The sequence below is a fragment of the Apaloderma vittatum genome, unplaced genomic scaffold, assembly GCF_000703405.1.
Source record: "Apaloderma vittatum isolate BGI_N311 unplaced genomic scaffold, ASM70340v1 scaffold5323, whole genome shotgun sequence".
Taxonomy (NCBI): Eukaryota; Metazoa; Chordata; class Aves; order Trogoniformes; family Trogonidae; genus Apaloderma; species Apaloderma vittatum.
The window spans coordinates 135,412-153,511 of record NW_009706300.1 but is presented as its reverse complement, the minus strand read 5'-3'; the positions used below and the strand labels follow the sequence as shown (position 1 = coordinate 153,511).

Genomic DNA, 18,100 nt, shown 5'->3' with positions numbered 1-18,100 from the left:
GCAGGGTGGAAAGAGTCTGAAATATAAACTGCAGAGAGACCTCTGCTCATCGAGTTCTGCCGTTCTAACATCAGGTCTAGAGGCATTGGATTTTCAGGTCAAGAGGAAACGTGTTTGTTATTTGCATCCTTACTTTCCCTTTCACCAACTTTTCTTCTTGCATTATTTACACGATTATTCAGCCTGATATTAAAGACAGAGGTTGCTAATCCCAGCCCTCATCCCACCCTCGTCATCCAAAAATATCAGCTTTCTAGGGAGTGATATCTATTTAATTAGAATATTAAAAATGCATCGTATTAGCAAGTCACCACTGGATAAGCAACCTATATGAGCCGACCCTTAATTAAATGGCCATAATTCTTCCACGAAAAACTAACTGGCACTTCTATTCCCATACAGACTTGTATGTAAATGACACCACTTCATTTTTCTTTACACAGCTTTTAAAAAAAAATCATAAATTAAAAATGTGGAATTCCATCTCTAGTGTCCCTTGTGTAATTGTATGATTTATAAAAGACAAATGGTGTTGAGTTAAATCAAGCCTTAAAAAAACACAAAAAAAAAAGCCCAGAAAGAAATAAAAGCAAGCCCCCACTCCCCCCAAAAAAGAAAAAAGTGGATTTTTTATCAACATACAATAAATATATCTCCCAGGTATTTGGGATGGACAACTTGAATCAGCACCTTGCAATTGTAGATTGATAATTTCAGTGTTTGCAAGGATGGTGATTTTTGTTATGTTTAAAAATCCGCAGTTATTGTAAGATTCTTCTTTATTTCTTTTTTATTTCTAAAAAGGCCTGAGTAAAAAGTTCCACTCTGGGACTTGTATCAGATTCTCTCTGAAGCAGAATTCAATCTCTTCATTAATAAAATTCTTCAAGGCAATTCTTTCACATGGGGGGAACAATCATGCCAGATATAGCTGCAAGAAGGAACAGGGAGGAGGGGAGAGAGAGGAAGAGAGAGAGGGGGAAAAAGGTTACTTTTGTGCATTATCAAGCAACTTTTAAAATCCTCAGAACTTTTAAACAGTTACTAGCAATGTAGTCAGCTGTACTGTGATTTAAACTTACATGCAAGTATCATCCAGTAGAGACAACTATGTACACAGCAATCATGGGAAGCCTCATTCTGATCGGGAAGTTGTTTAAATTGCAAGGGATGCTGTAAAAATAGTGATTTTCCTGCAGAAAAAGTGCACTTCCCCTGATATCAGAATCAGACCTCGACTTAATTTTCTGATTTTAGTTTCAAAATCTCAAAATGCTCAGGAGGCTTAAAACCTGACCAAGCCATTGCCACTCATGCTATTGCTCTTTTAAAAGCAAAAAACGACACCTGCTCCACATGCGAGAAATGGCTGGAGGCCCGTAGGCCAGCAGCATGACAGACCAGGCAGGGTGTTCATCGCATTAGGCGCACCATCAGTGCTTCATTCTCCTGTGCCAGTTTTCTCTTGCCAGTTCAGTGGTCAACTCTGGGACTTACGTATGTATTTTCAGGTGCTCAGAAAAGGACTTTAAGCTCTGAAATCCAATTTTCAAACTGAAATATGTCCTTAATCAGTGGTTTAGCAGAGCGGCATCTCATGGTTTCATTGCACTTACAGCAGACATCACCAAATACAGAGTCATGTGTTAATGCTAATCTAGAATGTCCTCTTTTGTTGACTAAGTATTTCTTTATTATACTTCTTTATTATGCTTCCTAAACTTAATTTTATATGAAACCACCACCTCTCTTAAAGAAGAGACACTCATTAAAAGTCAGCAGGTACTGTCTTTCACCTAGCTTGACCTCCAGGTTGGTCTCCCTCCCTTTACCAGGGACTCTATGCAGATCAGACATACAAAGTGTCCAGGTGATATACTGTGAGCAAGCACATCATTACAGAAGGGAGTCATCCAAGTTTATGATGAAAACTAACAACAAAGCATCTTTAAAATACCAGTTGTAGGGTTATTTGCCAAAAGGTAGAAAACAGATTTGCCTTCAGGTTGGCGGCACTTCATGGGTGCATTATTTAAATGCTAGAACTGCCTGCCATCTCAGACATCTGGACATGTAATTTCTTAAGGAAGAACTCAACCCTGTGACTGGTGCTGATTCATTGTGCTTTAATTACAGCTGCAATTATTTGATAAGAACAGAGCCAAAGTAAAAGACTCACAGATTTGGGGTTGGAGGGGGAGAGAAGGGAAATGTTTTCTGCGCAAACACCACCATATGTGCAAGAATTACAAGTCTAATCAGCAAGAGGAGAACAGCTCGAGTAAACTGCACTGATTAAATGAAATAAAATGAGAGGAGAAGGCAAGAATGCAAAACACATCCACGCGTTTGCAACAGGCCATTCTCAGAGGTGACATGTTGCAACTATTCAGCAGCATTTCAATTCTTTACATTTATCATTCCGCGTGGTTTTATGTGGTATCACTGTATTGATTGTTTCCACTCTACATAATGGCTCTTCAAAGAGCTGAGAATGAGGATGAAAAGGAGAGAGAGGTGAGTTAAGCTGCTTTAAGCCCGACAGGAAGACACTCAGGTGAGTAGCGCAGAGGACACCACTGTGTCTTAGATGTTGCTTGCTGAGGTATTTCTGTCATGGTCTTTCTTGGCTCTACCATGGAGATAATCCGAGGATGCATTTTCATATTATCTCCATAGTTATTTGCTCCTTCATCTCAAATCATGGGACTAATTCAATATTGCCTCTTTTATTTTAGAATCCTTGCCAATTTAATCAAGACTGGGTGAAACAACAGCAGCTTTGTTTAAATAAATTCTCAGAGGGTTTTATTTCAGCAGTGTCTCAAATAAAAAGTTTTGAATCCTCACAGCTGTGCTGTCCCCTTGGTACATGTGACTGAAAACGAAGCAAACTCAAGCCAAGCAATGTTCTCACTGTTGTGGTTGCTCCATACTCTGCTCTTGGGATCCTTACATTTGGGCCAGGGTATGGACCCCAAACCACAGATCTCTATGGTGTCAATAAAATAGGTATTGACAGTGATGGATACAGTCAACCAGATTGTAATTCTGCTGTGGCAGCCCTACAAGGCTGCCACTAAGGGTGAGAGTGTAATTTTCCCTGTCTGAATATATCAAAGAGTCACATGGACGTGAATCTGAGACACTGGTTTTGTCTCAATTCTCCTAGCTCAAAGTACTACATCAAGTGCTTTGATTTGTTTCTCTTTCTCACCTGAGGATAACAATTTTTACTCCTATTAGTAAAGCACTTGGAGATTTCTGGAGGGCAGCTGTTTAGCAGCACATAGGGGTGAGACTGCAGTGCTTGGACACGAGGGCCATATGTTACAGTACAGAGAAAAGTGATAGTGACAACAGTGCTCCCTCCTTTCCTGGTCAGATAAGCAAGGAGTTAAGTAGATGGGAATGGGTAGAGTCTTCCTACATGTGATGACTGCAAGCGAGCAGAGTCAGACGGATAATTAATCCTCTGTGCACACTACTTCACAAAATTCCTTTTCCTATTCAGCCCTTTCTAAATTCTAAATTTAGTGAAACTTTAAAAATGTTGTTTCGCTTTAGAAAAATTACCCGTACTTCAGAAAATGTCAATATATTATTCTAACAAAAATTACTCAGGCTAAAAGATTTATTCAAACCAAATAAATTTCACCAAAAATGGTCAAGAATTGTCTCTTATCTTGGGACAGCACAGCTGTCTACTGTGGTAAGGGCCCAAACAAAGGTGACATAATTGCAGCTCCTCCCTTTGTGGCTTAGACATTTCCCTGTAGTCACATAACAGCCATGCACCCTTTGCCACTGGAAACAAAATGTACAGATGCAGATCTTAGCCCATTTTTTCAAAGCATTATTGCTTTTGAAGAGCTCTGAAATTCTGAATTAAATTACAAGGCAAATGGCAAATGATATCTTTTCTGCCTAAAAGCTTTGATATTTCCATTCTTTCCAAGTCTTCATTTATATCACTCTACTTTTATTCCGTAAGTGCTACATCTCGTCATGCAAATTCACTCAGCTGTAGCATGTTATTGATCCTGAAAACAGAGATATCAGTGGGAAACAGTGTAGGTATGAGATCACACCACCTCCATAAAGGGAGGGCAGAGAGCAGAAAAACTCCCACCAATGGGCATTATTTCTTCTATCATATACTAATTTGTATTTGCTGCTAGCAAATTACAGAAATAATGCATTTTGAGTTTTACGAAATTGCATGGCAAAGAGAACAACAGATAAGCCTAGCTGTTGTTTTAGTGAGTTCTGCTGATATCTAAGCTACATAAGGAAAGCTTGATTGCTTTCTGATGTATCCAGAAGCCCAAGAGAGATAAGACAGCCTCCTTATACATGGTTGTTTATTTAAGCAATAAGGCACAACAGGCAGTGCATTTCTGAGTGATTATTACAAGCCTCAGGTGGTGTCAGAAGGCATGGGACTAAAGGCTGTGTCTTTAACTTGCCAAGAAGTTCAACAACGACCTAGAAATGAACCATCTCTTAGTGTCTCATTTCTATTATGAAAACTGAATTGCTAAATAAAAATTAGGGAAAACACTTGGATCTGTGTGGTTCCTGGGCATTACAGACCTTGTTGTGACATATTGAGGAGGCAACCAGCAAGCCCCAGTTGTGTCCAGTGCTCTCAGCTCATTCTATAATAGCTTTCACAACAGAGTATGTGGACTCTGAGAATTCTGTATCTTGTGAAAAGAAAAACAGTGCCCGAAAAAGCTTTCTCCTGTTACTCGCTTTTTTTCTCCGCTTGCAATAGCAAGTTGGGACAAGGTGAAGAGAATGAAAATACATTAACATGTTCAAAAGCTTCTAGCAGTCAACTCTTATCTCCTTTTTCATTTTTTAATTAGAGGTGAAACATTTTTAGCTGTTGCCTTTAAAATCTGTAGCACATTGGCAGTGCCAAATTTTAAAATACGGAAAAATGAATCTTTTAAACACTACAGCTCACCCGCAAATTTTGTACCCATGTTCTGCTTATACGTTCCTAGTATTTTCACAATTTCTCTGTGTGTGTACCTCTGCAAGGAGTCCTCCATCCAATTCACCAGCGCAAAAGGCACTGAGGACAGTGCTTTCCTTCAGTCACAATAGATCCCAGCTTTTATGAATGAATTCCTTCCACTCTGCCTGCATATGGATTTTTTTTGCTTGTTAATGGTCCTATCAGCATTATGCCCGCAAGCCCGGCATTTCTCTTTCCAGAGGCCGTAGAGTGACATGTGGAGCCTGCAGAACCATCCTCCCCCCGCCCTGCACAGCTCCTTCTGAATACGGCTTTAAAAATGACGGATTTAATTCCCTGCTCGATGCTCTTTGAATAATTTGCACAGGCACGTGGAAAGGAAAACAGACCTCAGCTCTGGGGGAAGCACAACGCATACTGCAAAATCTTTCCCACCTCTGGCACAGTTGGAGGCATCTGGCTGCACCTGCTTATGGAAACTCCTCAGTCTAAGCCAGCATGAAAACGTCTCTCTCAGCACCCTAATGCGCAGTGAGGTAATTACACAGGCAGGTGTAGGCACAGTGCTGTAAAACAGGCTGAACCAAACAATGAAATGGGCAGCACTGGTCTTTGCAGCATCCTCAGTTTGACAAGCTTTTGTCTGACACTCCTTCGGCTTGAATCAACGCTTCAAAACGTATTTAGGTGCTAATGCTGGAATGCTTTGTAAGGAGAGAGGAGGGGATGCAGAAAAGGAGCAGCCCCTTGATACTAACAGTTGAAGAGGCTTTCGGAAAGGCTCTGCACCACTTATGGAATTAATTGGTGCAGAAATACATTAATCAGTGGAAACTAATGTTTGCCCTGGTATGATTTAAACTGTGAAAATGCTGCTGTTAGTTTGTAATGTGTCTTCTATTTATGAAAAGCAAAGGTTTGTGCCAAGGTCTGTAACGGTCTATTTGCTCTCAGTAGGATTTCTGCACAAGTGTACTATGACAAAGGAAAAAAAAAGGAAGGGAAGATTGAGTGACGTACTTCAGGAGAAGGCCAGCCCCTGGAGAGACCCTGCAGTGGAGTACTTGCTAGAGTCCACAAAAGACTGGTCTGATAAAGGACGACAACAGGGAATAAGAGAGGAAAGAAAGAAAAAGGATGGTATTAGTAAGCTGAAATATTACTTGTTTTTATCATAACAGTAGGTCTGTGCTTTAAAAGACAGAGCCTCTCAATTCAGCAGTATTAGTCGAGTTAGAGATAGGGTGGTTGCCAAACACCTGCACGGTACTAGGTGAGCTGGTGGTGGAGTCCAGTTACTCTTTACAGGAGGAAACTTTAGGACAGACACCACCAGGGATCCCCCATCGTCTTCTATCCCCTTGGACAACTCAGTGTCGCTTAGAGCCTCACAAGGCACCAGGAATTCATGGTTTTGAGAGAAGCCATCTATGCTCCAGACTTGGTTTCACCTACCTTGCAGGCTATTGCCATTGGTGCTGGTGCAGGTGGGAGGAGGAGAAGTTTGCGGTCTCACGACAGGCGCAAAAGCACTCTTCTGTTTCACTGCTGAGACCATGTTGGCTGGTGAGAAGGAGAAAATCCCAGAGGAACTGCTACAGTTTGAGGGAAGGCTAGTGGAGGAGGCCATTGTTGGACTTGATGGCACAACTAGAGGAAAAAAGAGACCCCCCCAAAAGGCATTCCTTAGTACTAGATAATCAGCAGGATGCAGAAATAAGAGAATTCTGCTTCTTGGATGCACTGGGTCTAATTTCAAATGGCCAAGGCCTTTACTGCAGTTAGATTTATAATAAATAATTTTATAATAAATAATTTTTGCTCACAAAGCATCATCAGTTACTACAGGAAACCATTTTTGTTTTGAAGGTGTTCAGGAGCACTAATTCTAGGAGCATGTAAATGCTCCCCTAATTCTCTGTCACTGCAACTCTTTGCTCTTACAACAACCCTGTCCTGCCATCCTGCTTCAAACTTTTCTAGTGATTGGCATTAGCCACTGCTGTGGTCTGAATTTGTAATGTTTTTGTGTAGGTGGATTAGAGGGAAGCCAGACTCTGTAGGTAACTCAGGGGCTATAAAACTGATGGGCAAGGAGAGTGGTTAAAGTACAAATCTTGATCTGGAATTTTTCACTTGGAAAGGTTTGAATTTTTAACTGATCTCCATAGCTAATACTTTAAGCTGTGCTTTCCTTATAGCAAGATGGCTCCAGAAAGTCTTAAGTTTTTTTAAATAAGTGTAGACATAAGGCTCTTCTCCTTTGTAGGGACTGAACTGACTGTCCAAAATGTAAATGTGCTACATAGGAGGCTTGTTTTTTAAATACATATATCCTTAAGCCATTATTTTACTATATAGTGGGATAAATATCTTTGGTTCCTGTATTTACCATTGAAGTTCTAAGTCCATTTATTTTCATGAAAATAAAGTCAAATACTTTTATAGTCAGACAGCACTGTCAGTCTCCCCTCTTATCCCCCCCAAAAAAGGACCAGTATTCTTGTTCAGAAAACGTTTATATACACGAGGGGGCTATGAATAATTACATATTATAGAGTAAAATTCCTGGGCTTTGAATTATTGTTTTATTTGCATTTATGTAGATAAAAATCACCCTATTTAAGTTCTTATTTGAGAATCTGATATCATATTTGTTAACACTGAGGAAATCAATTAATGGAAATTTAACGTTCAAAGTTTCACAGTCTGACAGATACAATCTTAGTCTGAAGTCACTCTGTGTCTGGAAGTACTTGCTAAGGGAGAGCAATCAAAGCACCTAAATTGAATTGCTACTATACAGCAATTAGTTTATTGATTTAATTAAGAATGCCACCTTTTAATTTTCAGGTCATGATTGAAGCATTTTCTGATTCAATGGATTAGGCATTAGTGGAATGACAGATCTACAAAGAAAACCTCCCAAAATATAACCAGAAAAGAGAACCAGGGCTGGGAAGTGAAGTGCTATTCTAGAGAGCCCTTCGTTCATAAATATGAAATAATACACTGCTAGAGTATTTTAAATGCATTACTGGCATCTGCTTCCAAAAAGAGATGTCTCATCAATCATGTTATATTATGAATTCAGAGCGCGCAGATTCTGTGACAGTAAATTCAACTTAATAAGTAAGGTACTTTGTAACATTGCACGATACATTATTATTAGAGTACAAAAAAAAATAACTGGTTAGCAATTCCCAGGTTATAAGTACTAGTTATGTGTGTAAATATTTTCTTCTAAATTTGCAGCAGCTAAGAAGACTTGGGGGTAATTTTTTTTAATCAGGGTCACTATTCCCTTTTTAATTCTGAATTCCAGCAACACAATTCAAAATAATTCATTACTGCTGTTACACCACTAAACTAAGATTTGCTGCGTAAACCTTGGTATGTTCAGCAGTCTGTTTGTCCTGTCCATGCTAGGGTCTCAGCCTATAAACCTTTTTATATGACAAGACCTTCTGGCCTGATTCTGCTAGCAGCTTTCTACAGATGTCAGTGGAATCCTTTATGCCACGTGAGTAATGTCAGAGGAATTGGCCAGGTCCTATTCATTTAATTTTCTCATGTGAATAGGGACTACTGAGCTGTGTGGGTAGCTGCAGAAGAGGTTCATAGGCCTTTGCCAATAGAAATGTATTTATATTTAAACAGGACACTAGACCTTTAATATCAAAATGCAGAAAGTTAGTCCCACACATAAATATTTCCTTATGGTAGACCATAAGCTCTTTATGCCACCGAGTATATGATTTATATGACTTCCATCTTTGGGGCATTCACTGTAGAGACACTAAAACACAAACTCTAAGAGCCATTGTCACATTTTACTGACTAATATTAAGCTCTCAGTGAAGTCAATATAATGCCTACTTACAAAGCAAATGGGGTATAAGCAATCAAGGTTAGGCCCAATAGTAATTCCTAATTTCTATAAAGGTTATGAACATATTATTTGCTCAGAGGTCTCGCAAACATCATCATGTAGCTTGTGGAAATATCAGTCTTATTACAGTAAACTTTTCTCTCCTTCTTATATTAGAATTGGAAATAACTATTTTTCCTGAAGCAAACATCCTTAGCTTCCTTTCATACCAACAAAAAGTTGTGTACTGACAACTGACTTTTGATCCATTCCGATGGACATCAAGTCACTCACACCATCCCTGCTTTCCAGCAATGCTGAGGACAGCGTTTCTTATTTAGAGTTTAAGGTAAATTATGAAACTATCAGCCCAAATAATAAGAGACATTATTTTTAAGCTCTTATGATACTCCCAAAGAATAATAATAATAAATAATCAGAGAAGATAATTGCTGGCAACACTAATGCCTTCAAAGTGCTTCAAAGGTCAGTGCCTTGGAGAGGACAGAAAGAACCAAACTCTGTTTCAAGTGCTCAAAATAGAAACTAAATATTGAGTATCACAGAAAACTCACCATCTCTTTCGAATGCAAAATGTGCAAAATACAGAAAACCATAAAATACTCACTGGCATAGGGAGAATTGGCAGCAGATCCATTCAGGAAGGTTGGAGAACCGCCTAAATTTGACATTCCAGCATTCCCATAGCCATTCATGCTTGTTGTGACAGAGTTATAATTTGTCTGCTGAGGGGTGGTGCTTGGCACATAGCCATGAGGTGACACGCTGCTCGAGTTGCGAGTAAAACCTTTTGTGGGGAGGGAATATATTTAGAATTTGGTATTAGCCCGACAACAATTTCTTACACAAACAGCTACAAGCAAGTAACTCAGGGCTACCAAGCCAGTGGCCCAGACCAGCCATGTTGTGCCTGGGAAGGGCCAGGACCGACCACCAGGTAACCCAATTTATGAACCCTCGCTGCTTAGTTCATTGCGGATAGGAGCACAAAACTGGAGAAGGGAGGCTACAGCCTTCACAGCTCCTCAGGCAACTCATGTCCTCAAGCAAAGATTACTGTTGGGCAATACAGGAGCACTCGCTCTAAAGTTGTTTGTAGGAAATGGAGTAAACATGACCTATATTTTCAAAGTGAGGATTACACACTGAGTTAAGGAATGTTAAAAGCATGTGATTTTTGTTAACTTTCTCCTGATGTCACTCTCATTTAATGCATCTCGAATTAGATGCTCACTGCACACTTTAGAAAATGCAGGGTGCGTTTCTCATAGTGGGATATCCTTAGTCTTTCTGCTGTGGTCTGATCATTACGTTGGCAGAAAATGACTACCAATTTGGTACCAAGTTAAAAACTGAATCTCTACCTAATTCTGAAAATTACTTTTGGGAAAATTCATAACCCAGATATCCCAAAAGGAAGATTTATTTCCAGAAGCACAGAAATACAAAGTGTCTTCTTCACTCCTAGAAGATAAAAATGCCAACTTTTCTTCCTACCTCACAGTACATTCATAAAATATTTTAATCTAAAAGTAATTTAGATTTCTTTTAGTGTAATGCAAAATAACTTTGTTTGCCTTCTAGAAAAGAGTTTTATTCTAATACTTTCAAATTAAAGTGGATTCTTAAGTGGGATAATAGAGCAGAGCAAAGGAGAGGAGAAAACGCACAGGGTTTTTGCAAAAATGTTCTTCACTTTTTTATTTTTAACTGTAGGAATTAAAATAATATTTCTTTTCTACAAAATGAAAACTACTTTAAAATTTAGAAAGGCACTGAAAATGTCTTTGTACATATTCCTATTTTTTGCTAGTTTCAAAATTTAGAGAAGTCTCAAACTCTGGAAAAAATTCAGAGCCAATACTATGGCAAACCCAGAACAAACCAAACCAAATTGAGAAATACTTAAGGGATACTTCTGTGTTATAAAGAAATGCCACATAGGGACCAGACTGAGAGATCTTCAATGCTCAGGGAAGTACATAAACAAGTACTTAATATTAAGTAAATGCTCAAGTCAATAGAAATCCTTCTAAAATTAGTGGGATTTAAACACAAATACAAGTGTTATTCTGAGTAGAAGGAAAAGCTTTTTAGATAAATGCAGAAGTGCTTTTCCCAAATCAGGACGGAAGTCCCATCTCGTCATCAGCCCCGTCTCATGATAGTGTTGTGGCATTCAAAGGTTGTGCATGCGTGTGGGCTGGTATCTGTCCAGACATGCTCCTAGCCTTCAGTTCTGAACCATCACTCTTTCACTGCTCTGCACATTTCCCTGGCTTTTATCAGAAAAGGTTCATAGAGAGAGGAAGATGAGTCTTCTCCTGACCCTGATTGGTGGCTTGTGAGGCTTCGGAAACATTGACAGCTAGTTGACCACTAAAGGAATTCACTCCCATCATTCCTGCATGGACTGACGTGTTAGCAAGGGCAGGGAGCTGGTTATGATTGCGGGGGACACTGTAGAGTGCTTCTGCGATGTCTGCTGCTCTTTTCAGGATTATTTCCTAGAGGATAAGAAAGGGAAAAAAAGAATAAAAGTTACCAGTGTGACTCTGACAAACCTTTTCTTACACACTAAAATGAAACATTTCCCTGTCCAAAGGCAAAAACTAGATGCTTCTCTTTCTAAACCAGCTGGCTGACTGATAGCTAATGCTTAATAAAATCTGCTGCCTTTTCTGATAAATCCTGACATCTGTAGTAAGAGAGTTGGAAGTTTCAGACCCAGAGGCCACGCTTCTGTATCAGAAGACCAACTGGCAGAATGGGACTGGAGCCTAGACTTACTCCACCCTATCGTTAGGGAAGACTGAAAAATCACTGGTGGCAAGACATAATGCATATGATTGCCCATATTACACTGTATCTGGTAAAGGCGGGCAAATGCTTCCAGGGTTAATAATACGTTGCTATTACGAGCACTAAATTCACATCCTTTAAAAAAAGAAAACAAAAAAAACTGTACCCCACTCCAGATATGACATTGCCATCTATATTTATTCTTGTCTCACACTGTAGTATCATATACCTTTAGCCTCTGATTCATCTATACATCTAAGAAATAGCCATGCTTCAGAATTGCTGAATTAGAATGCATTTACCTGGTTATTATGTGGCATACCATAGAGTGCTTCTACTAAATCAGCAGCCCTCTTAAGTATTACTTCCTGTCAATAAAAAAACAGATGCATTCCTCTGAGTTCAATAAACTCCTTGTGGGAGAAAACAAATATTAGATTTTTTTATACTCTTCTATTAGTCGCACCATGTTTTGTGTTTGTTTTTTTTTCTCCAACCAGGTACACCCTAATTGTAACAACTCTCAGCAACCACCAAATGGTGTTAAATCACTAGTTCATCCTATTCACACACACGCTTAATCAAGTCAAAAGGTGAGAATCATTGGTGCTGCAAAATAAAATACATCACTCAATTGTCTTCACCATCTGCACTATAAACCACTCATCGGTTTATTGCAGAATACAATCCTGAGGTCATTTACCAGATTACTGCAATCAATGTCATTCAGAGCATGTTATGAATCCCTTCAATGTGTTTATTTTGTTCTTAATTGCATACTGCAGGAATTGTGACCTTACCCAGCAGGCCACGTTCAAAAGATATCCAATCAGCTCTATGCTACCAGTAATGTAACCTTTCAACTTCTTTGGTTTGTATCGTGACATGATGGGTCAGCATAGAGTGCATGTACATAAGATGATGCACAAGAGAAAAACACATGCCGTATGTGGGAAGGGCCCGGTATGGTGCAGTGTTTCCTAGAAAAATTCCCTGCACGGACAGCAGAATTTAAAACAGTCTGGGATTTAGTGCCCCATTTTAGGCAAATGTTCTTTTCCTATTTTCATATTTGTTCCTTTTTGCTTAATATTTTTTAGAGTACTTTAAACTGGCATTCAAGTAATAATGGCATTTCCTGTGTTCTTACATTTTACAGTGTGGAAAAATCTCTATGACAAATCCTGCTACAAAACATAAAAATGCATTGCAGAATTAACCAAGAATTAGTTTTTTCTTATTCTTTCAAAGCATCTAGTATATTCCTGATTGCCTGATAAAAACCAGATGAGACTGTCCTTTGAGTAGAACAATACATTTTTTCTAATTCCTAGCCCTTAAGAATTGCTCTAATATATTAACACAATGCTATTTACCACAGTATATTTCTGCAGGTAGCTTACAAAAACTGTACCAGTTCTAATGATTTCACAGCTTTCTACAAAGTTAAACTTTTAAACTTAAAATATTTTACACAATAGCCATATTTTATACCAAAAAGAAACAGCAATGCTCAATTTTCATATACTGTAGACTCTGATCAGAAAATAGAGATATAATTGCATTCATTTTGCTGTCACCATAACCTCTTCAAAAATCCTTGAACAACTCTTCAAATGACAAGCTTTTAGATGCATATTAGCATTTTTTTCAATTTTAAATTCTCTATAATATACGATAAAATAGTTGTCATACTGCAGTAACTACTTATGACATATATAATGTCCTAAATTCAAAAATGAGATGGAGGATTTTTGTACTCCCCATAAACATTTAGGCTTGACTTCTGCTGCACACACCCCTCTCAGAACTCAGATTTAAATTATTTTTCAGATATAAAGTGAGATGTAATATATAATTTTTTGATTTTTAAATCATAACCTTTGAAACAGATTCTGAGAAGTTAAGTTGCTACAGCTTTTGTGTGTGTGTGTGTGTTTCTTGTTTTGGAATTTATTATTGTTTGTGTAGCTTGACCACAATAGTTAGCAGTATAAACATGGACAGACAGACTACAAAAAACATCCAGGTACGATCAATCCTTGTTGCTTCACCAGAACCATCAGAACACTGAGTTGCCCTTTTTCCTCATAGTGAAGATACAAACTCGAGAAGAACAGAGATGTTACTGAAAAATGTTATCTTTTTCAATGCATGATTTTAGGTGGAAAATTACTGCACAGGTGTTTGAATTTGCAAGCTACGATTTATTTCACTTCAGTAGAAATTGTCTGCTCTATATATTTCACTGATGGAAAATTAGAATGTGATACGGAGCCCACAAACTGCTTTGGAATATTGTTAACCTAAGCTGTCACTATGCTAAATTAATTAAAAAAAAAGTAAGTTTAAATAGTCATTTCTGCTGTACCTGACTAATCATAGTTATTTATGTAATGCTGAGCTAAAAACCTTAGAATGTATCTAAAAAGAGATTGAAGACCATGTTAAAAAATGAGGTAATTACATGGAATCTTACAGCTGCTCTACCTTATATCAAATATTATCCAGTTTTCAAGCACTGGAAGTTCCTTGATGCCACATCATATTGCATGTAAATAAACCAAATTGTCATGGCCTTTTATTGAAATATGCTTGATAAGTAGCACTGAATTTTCCTAGCTAGTCAATGGTTATGTTTTTCCAACATTTTCAGAGTCTGTAAATTTGAGTTTCATACTTTCTCTAACAGTATTTTCACTTAATAAAAACATTTCTTGTTTATGACATTTTTCAGATCATACAAAGTAGATGTTACACAAAAACTCCTGTGTCAAATAGTGGTATCTGCGATACCAGAGCTGACGGTAGTTCTTACAGACACAGACTAGCTTTAACAATACACAATATAATGCTAGTACAGACATGCTCAAGATAATAACTTCTTGTTTCCTGACTGCATCTTAAATGCTTTGCAGCTCTGCTTAAATTACCATAGAGGCTCCTGTTACGACTCCACATACAAAGGAGCCCCAAAAGTCCTCTATAAGTTAGAGCAGCAGACCTTGCAAGGTGCTTGGATTGCGGTGACCAGAAAATTGTTCTCACCTCCATGTCATTACGCTCACAGTGAAGCAGCCCCCGAGCATGTTTGTGTTCGGGATCTAATATATTGCCTTTCAATCAGAGCTGAGAGCCACTGAACACATAGACAGAACATGACGAGCAGGTCAGGAAAGCAATAAAGATTTTACAGAGCTGTCCAAGGTGCTAAATTTACTCAATAATGGGTTTGGCACCATAGTGTTAACCTCTCATTTACTACCAGTTTGAGGGACTAAATTGAAGTAGCTGACTTCATTTACCTTGAAATGTATATTTTATGACATTATGTAAGTAGATTGAAAGGGCACTGCAGTTTTAACAATTTAAAGGCTAGAGCATGTTTAAGATGAAGCTTGAATATTTATTGTATATTGCACTTAAACTATATTGTATATTAAAATGCATTGATTAAATTTGTAAAAGGTATTATAAAAAAGGACAGCTAATATAAAAGATCTATGTCTTTTAAAATCCAATTGATACTGCACGTTACCACTGCAATAGTGATAGATAAACAGATGGACAAGTGGACAGAGCAGCAGACAGACATATCAAAAAATGCATGAAACAAAACGTTCTATAAAAAGAAATCTCTGCGTAAGCTCAAGGTCTGTTATTATGGATATTCTTTTGTTCACAGAAATTTTTCTTTGCCTTCTCAGAAGCCTAGATTTTCATAGCAGTACATGGGCATCATGTGAGGTCCTTCCAACTGAATATGCAAGCAGAAATATTTCCTGAGAGAGACAGAGTTTGACTAAAGCTAATATCTAATTTATGGGGCATTTGTCAAAAACAATCCAGTCTTCTATTAATGCTAAATGTCTGGCAGCTCCTGGTTTAAAATAAAGGACTTTCCAGCATTTAGTTAGAACTAAAGTGAAGGTCTTCTTGTCTTCCATTTTATTTCAAAGTTTATTTCTATAAAAAGAACAATTGAGCAAATATTGAAAAGAGGAAAGATTACTTTAGTGCTTAAATATGATGTATCAGAACTCTGCCCTCCATGCAGCTATATGCCACAGAGTGAGTCCATTTTTACTCCTAACTGAAGCTGATTTTCTACTGAAGGATTTTTACCTTTTTTCATTCTTGAAACAGCAATGAGATTAAATATTTTAATCAAATATTCCTCCTAAAAATACTAAGTAGTGTTTACATAGGCAAAAGAGGTGGCTTGGTAGTGAGGTCTGCTGCAGCTTTGCGTATTCCAAAATTATTGTAGGGAATATTACATAAATCATACCAGAATGACTGTGCTTTTGAAGCACAGAGGCTGAATTTAAGACTGCATCCACTCCTGACAGAATGTACCTTACATTACAGCAACTTTGCGTGTTTTGTTTGTGGCATGCGTTCCCTTCAGAAGGAAGTCATTAAGATCATGAAACTTGCATTCTAAGTTTTACCATGCTGAAAACATTTTGTGTTAATTTTTATTATGATAAACACATTTTATGCCAGCTTTCAAAAAAATGAGATATTCTTCCTGTTGACATTTGCTTACTTTTTATTCAGCAACTAGTGAAAAAAATCTACTCTGTGTCCCAAAAGGGCTGTGAGTCTCATCAGATAAAGGGTTTCTAGAGTTACAATGAGTTATTCAGCTTAGGTAACTAAATTAGATAATGTTCAAGGTACTTGTTAAATCTGAATGAATTCCGTCAAGACGAAGCAGACCACAATATATAATACTCATCAGCCACATATTGTATTACTGAGACCACCAAAGAATTTATGTATTTGTGGAGGGCATGAGGGGGAAGCTGTTCTAGCGTACTCTGAGGCATTTATCTTATGTGTTGTCTAGATATCATATCACCTTCTAATGCTCTTTAGCATTGTAATACAAGAGAGAGCTCATTCATCTTCTGAGAGGGTACTTAGGGATGATGATGTCATTCATACTTCCTTGACTCTGTCTGACCTCCTGGCTCTGCCTTCTAACTTCTTACTCTCATGGCTACTTGTAAGAAAAAAACTCTTCTGCAGAGTCAAAATGCCCAACATCAGACTCCACTCACCTTCTTCACCTTGGAAAGGTCACATTCTGAAATTTCAAGTCAAAATTACAGTAATTTGTGCTCAAACTTTTCCTGTATTTTTCAATGGGTGATCCTATAAATGTGCGAGTTAAGGATATGAGTTAGAGCTAAGTTTTAAACTTACACTTAAATTGTGTGCATGTGTTATATTTTAAGAGATAAAGACAAAACTGCAAACATCCCTTTCTAGCGTAAAGGCAAACCCAAAATTTTGGCAGAGAGCCATTTAGAAGGACGCCACAGATCTAAAATGCCAGCCATCTAGCTTGGTATACAAGAGCTTCAGTCTGTCCAGAACCTCCCATCTCCCCACATCTACACTGAGCACTGCATTATTGTATCATTTTCAGCAATTATAGTTTTATAAAGACTCATAAAAGCCATTCCAAATGTAAAGATCCTCCATTTACTGTAAAATGGAGGGAACTATGCCAGCCTAATGGGAAGTATAAAATAACAGGGCCATTTGACTAAAAAATATTTGTACTCACACAAAAATGAAAACTTCTCTAGCAAACAAACAACTGAATTGTTTCCATATATTATAATTGAATCATACTGAAGAAGTAAACATCAGATAGATATTACAAAGACAGGAAGGCAAAGTGAGAAAGACAACATATTTCACTTGAGGGGTAAAAAAAAAAAGCTTCTGCTTACCGCTGCCTATAGATGGAAGTACACTGAATTCCTGTCACTGAATTTCAATGGCAATTTCCACAAAATAAGTCTACAGTGGGAGCTAGAACCTGAGCTTTTCCAAGCCACTGTAGTCTCACCAGCCTCTACCCAAACTGAAAATCACAGCCTAAATCTACAGCACTAAAAACAGTCATGCATGACCTTACCACCTGCTCCACAATGAGCCAACCTTATAAATAAAATATAGAAAGCCTATATGAGGCAGCAGAAAGAACAAACACTGAAGTGCAAATGCAAGCAGGCATCTAGCCATAAACATTGAGAATCGATGATTAAAACACCTCTTAACCACAAAGGTGACAAATGCATAGCAAAAGGGAAAACACACTCTATTCAAACAGTCCCCATAGCAAATCCTGCTGACAAAAAAAAAAGGAACTAAACTATGACGATCACCTATAAGTCTGTCCTTGCAAATCTCCCATCTTATCCCTATTATCCTGCTGTTAATATGTGCACTTAGATACTAAAAAAACGTATCAGCCTCCTTTTATAATCCACACCACTCGTGATTCTTGTGTTCATTTCCATAGATGATGGGCAAATAACAATGGCAACAGAATTAGTAGCTAGCACAGATGTGTACTTCATCTAAATACACAGTAGCATGGAATAAACTAGCAT

General features: G+C 38.0%; 1 protein-coding gene across 1 annotated transcript in view; it reads right to left on the bottom strand.

Annotated features, from left to right (window-relative positions):
- Positions 1-899: 899 nt before the first annotated feature.
- EBF1 (early B-cell factor 1) overlaps positions 900-18,100 on the bottom strand; it is a gene marked incomplete at its 5' end in the record, with an annotated part of 98,984 nt that continues 81,783 nt past the window's right edge. Inside the window, 5 exons of the mRNA XM_009865723.1 lie at positions 900-931; positions 6,446-6,640; positions 9,490-9,669; positions 11,212-11,389; positions 11,987-12,052. Of these exons, the coding sequence (XP_009864025.1) occupies positions 900-931; positions 6,446-6,640; positions 9,490-9,669; positions 11,212-11,389; positions 11,987-12,052 (651 nt within the window). The remainder of the gene's footprint in view (positions 932-6,445; positions 6,641-9,489; positions 9,670-11,211; positions 11,390-11,986; positions 12,053-18,100) is intronic.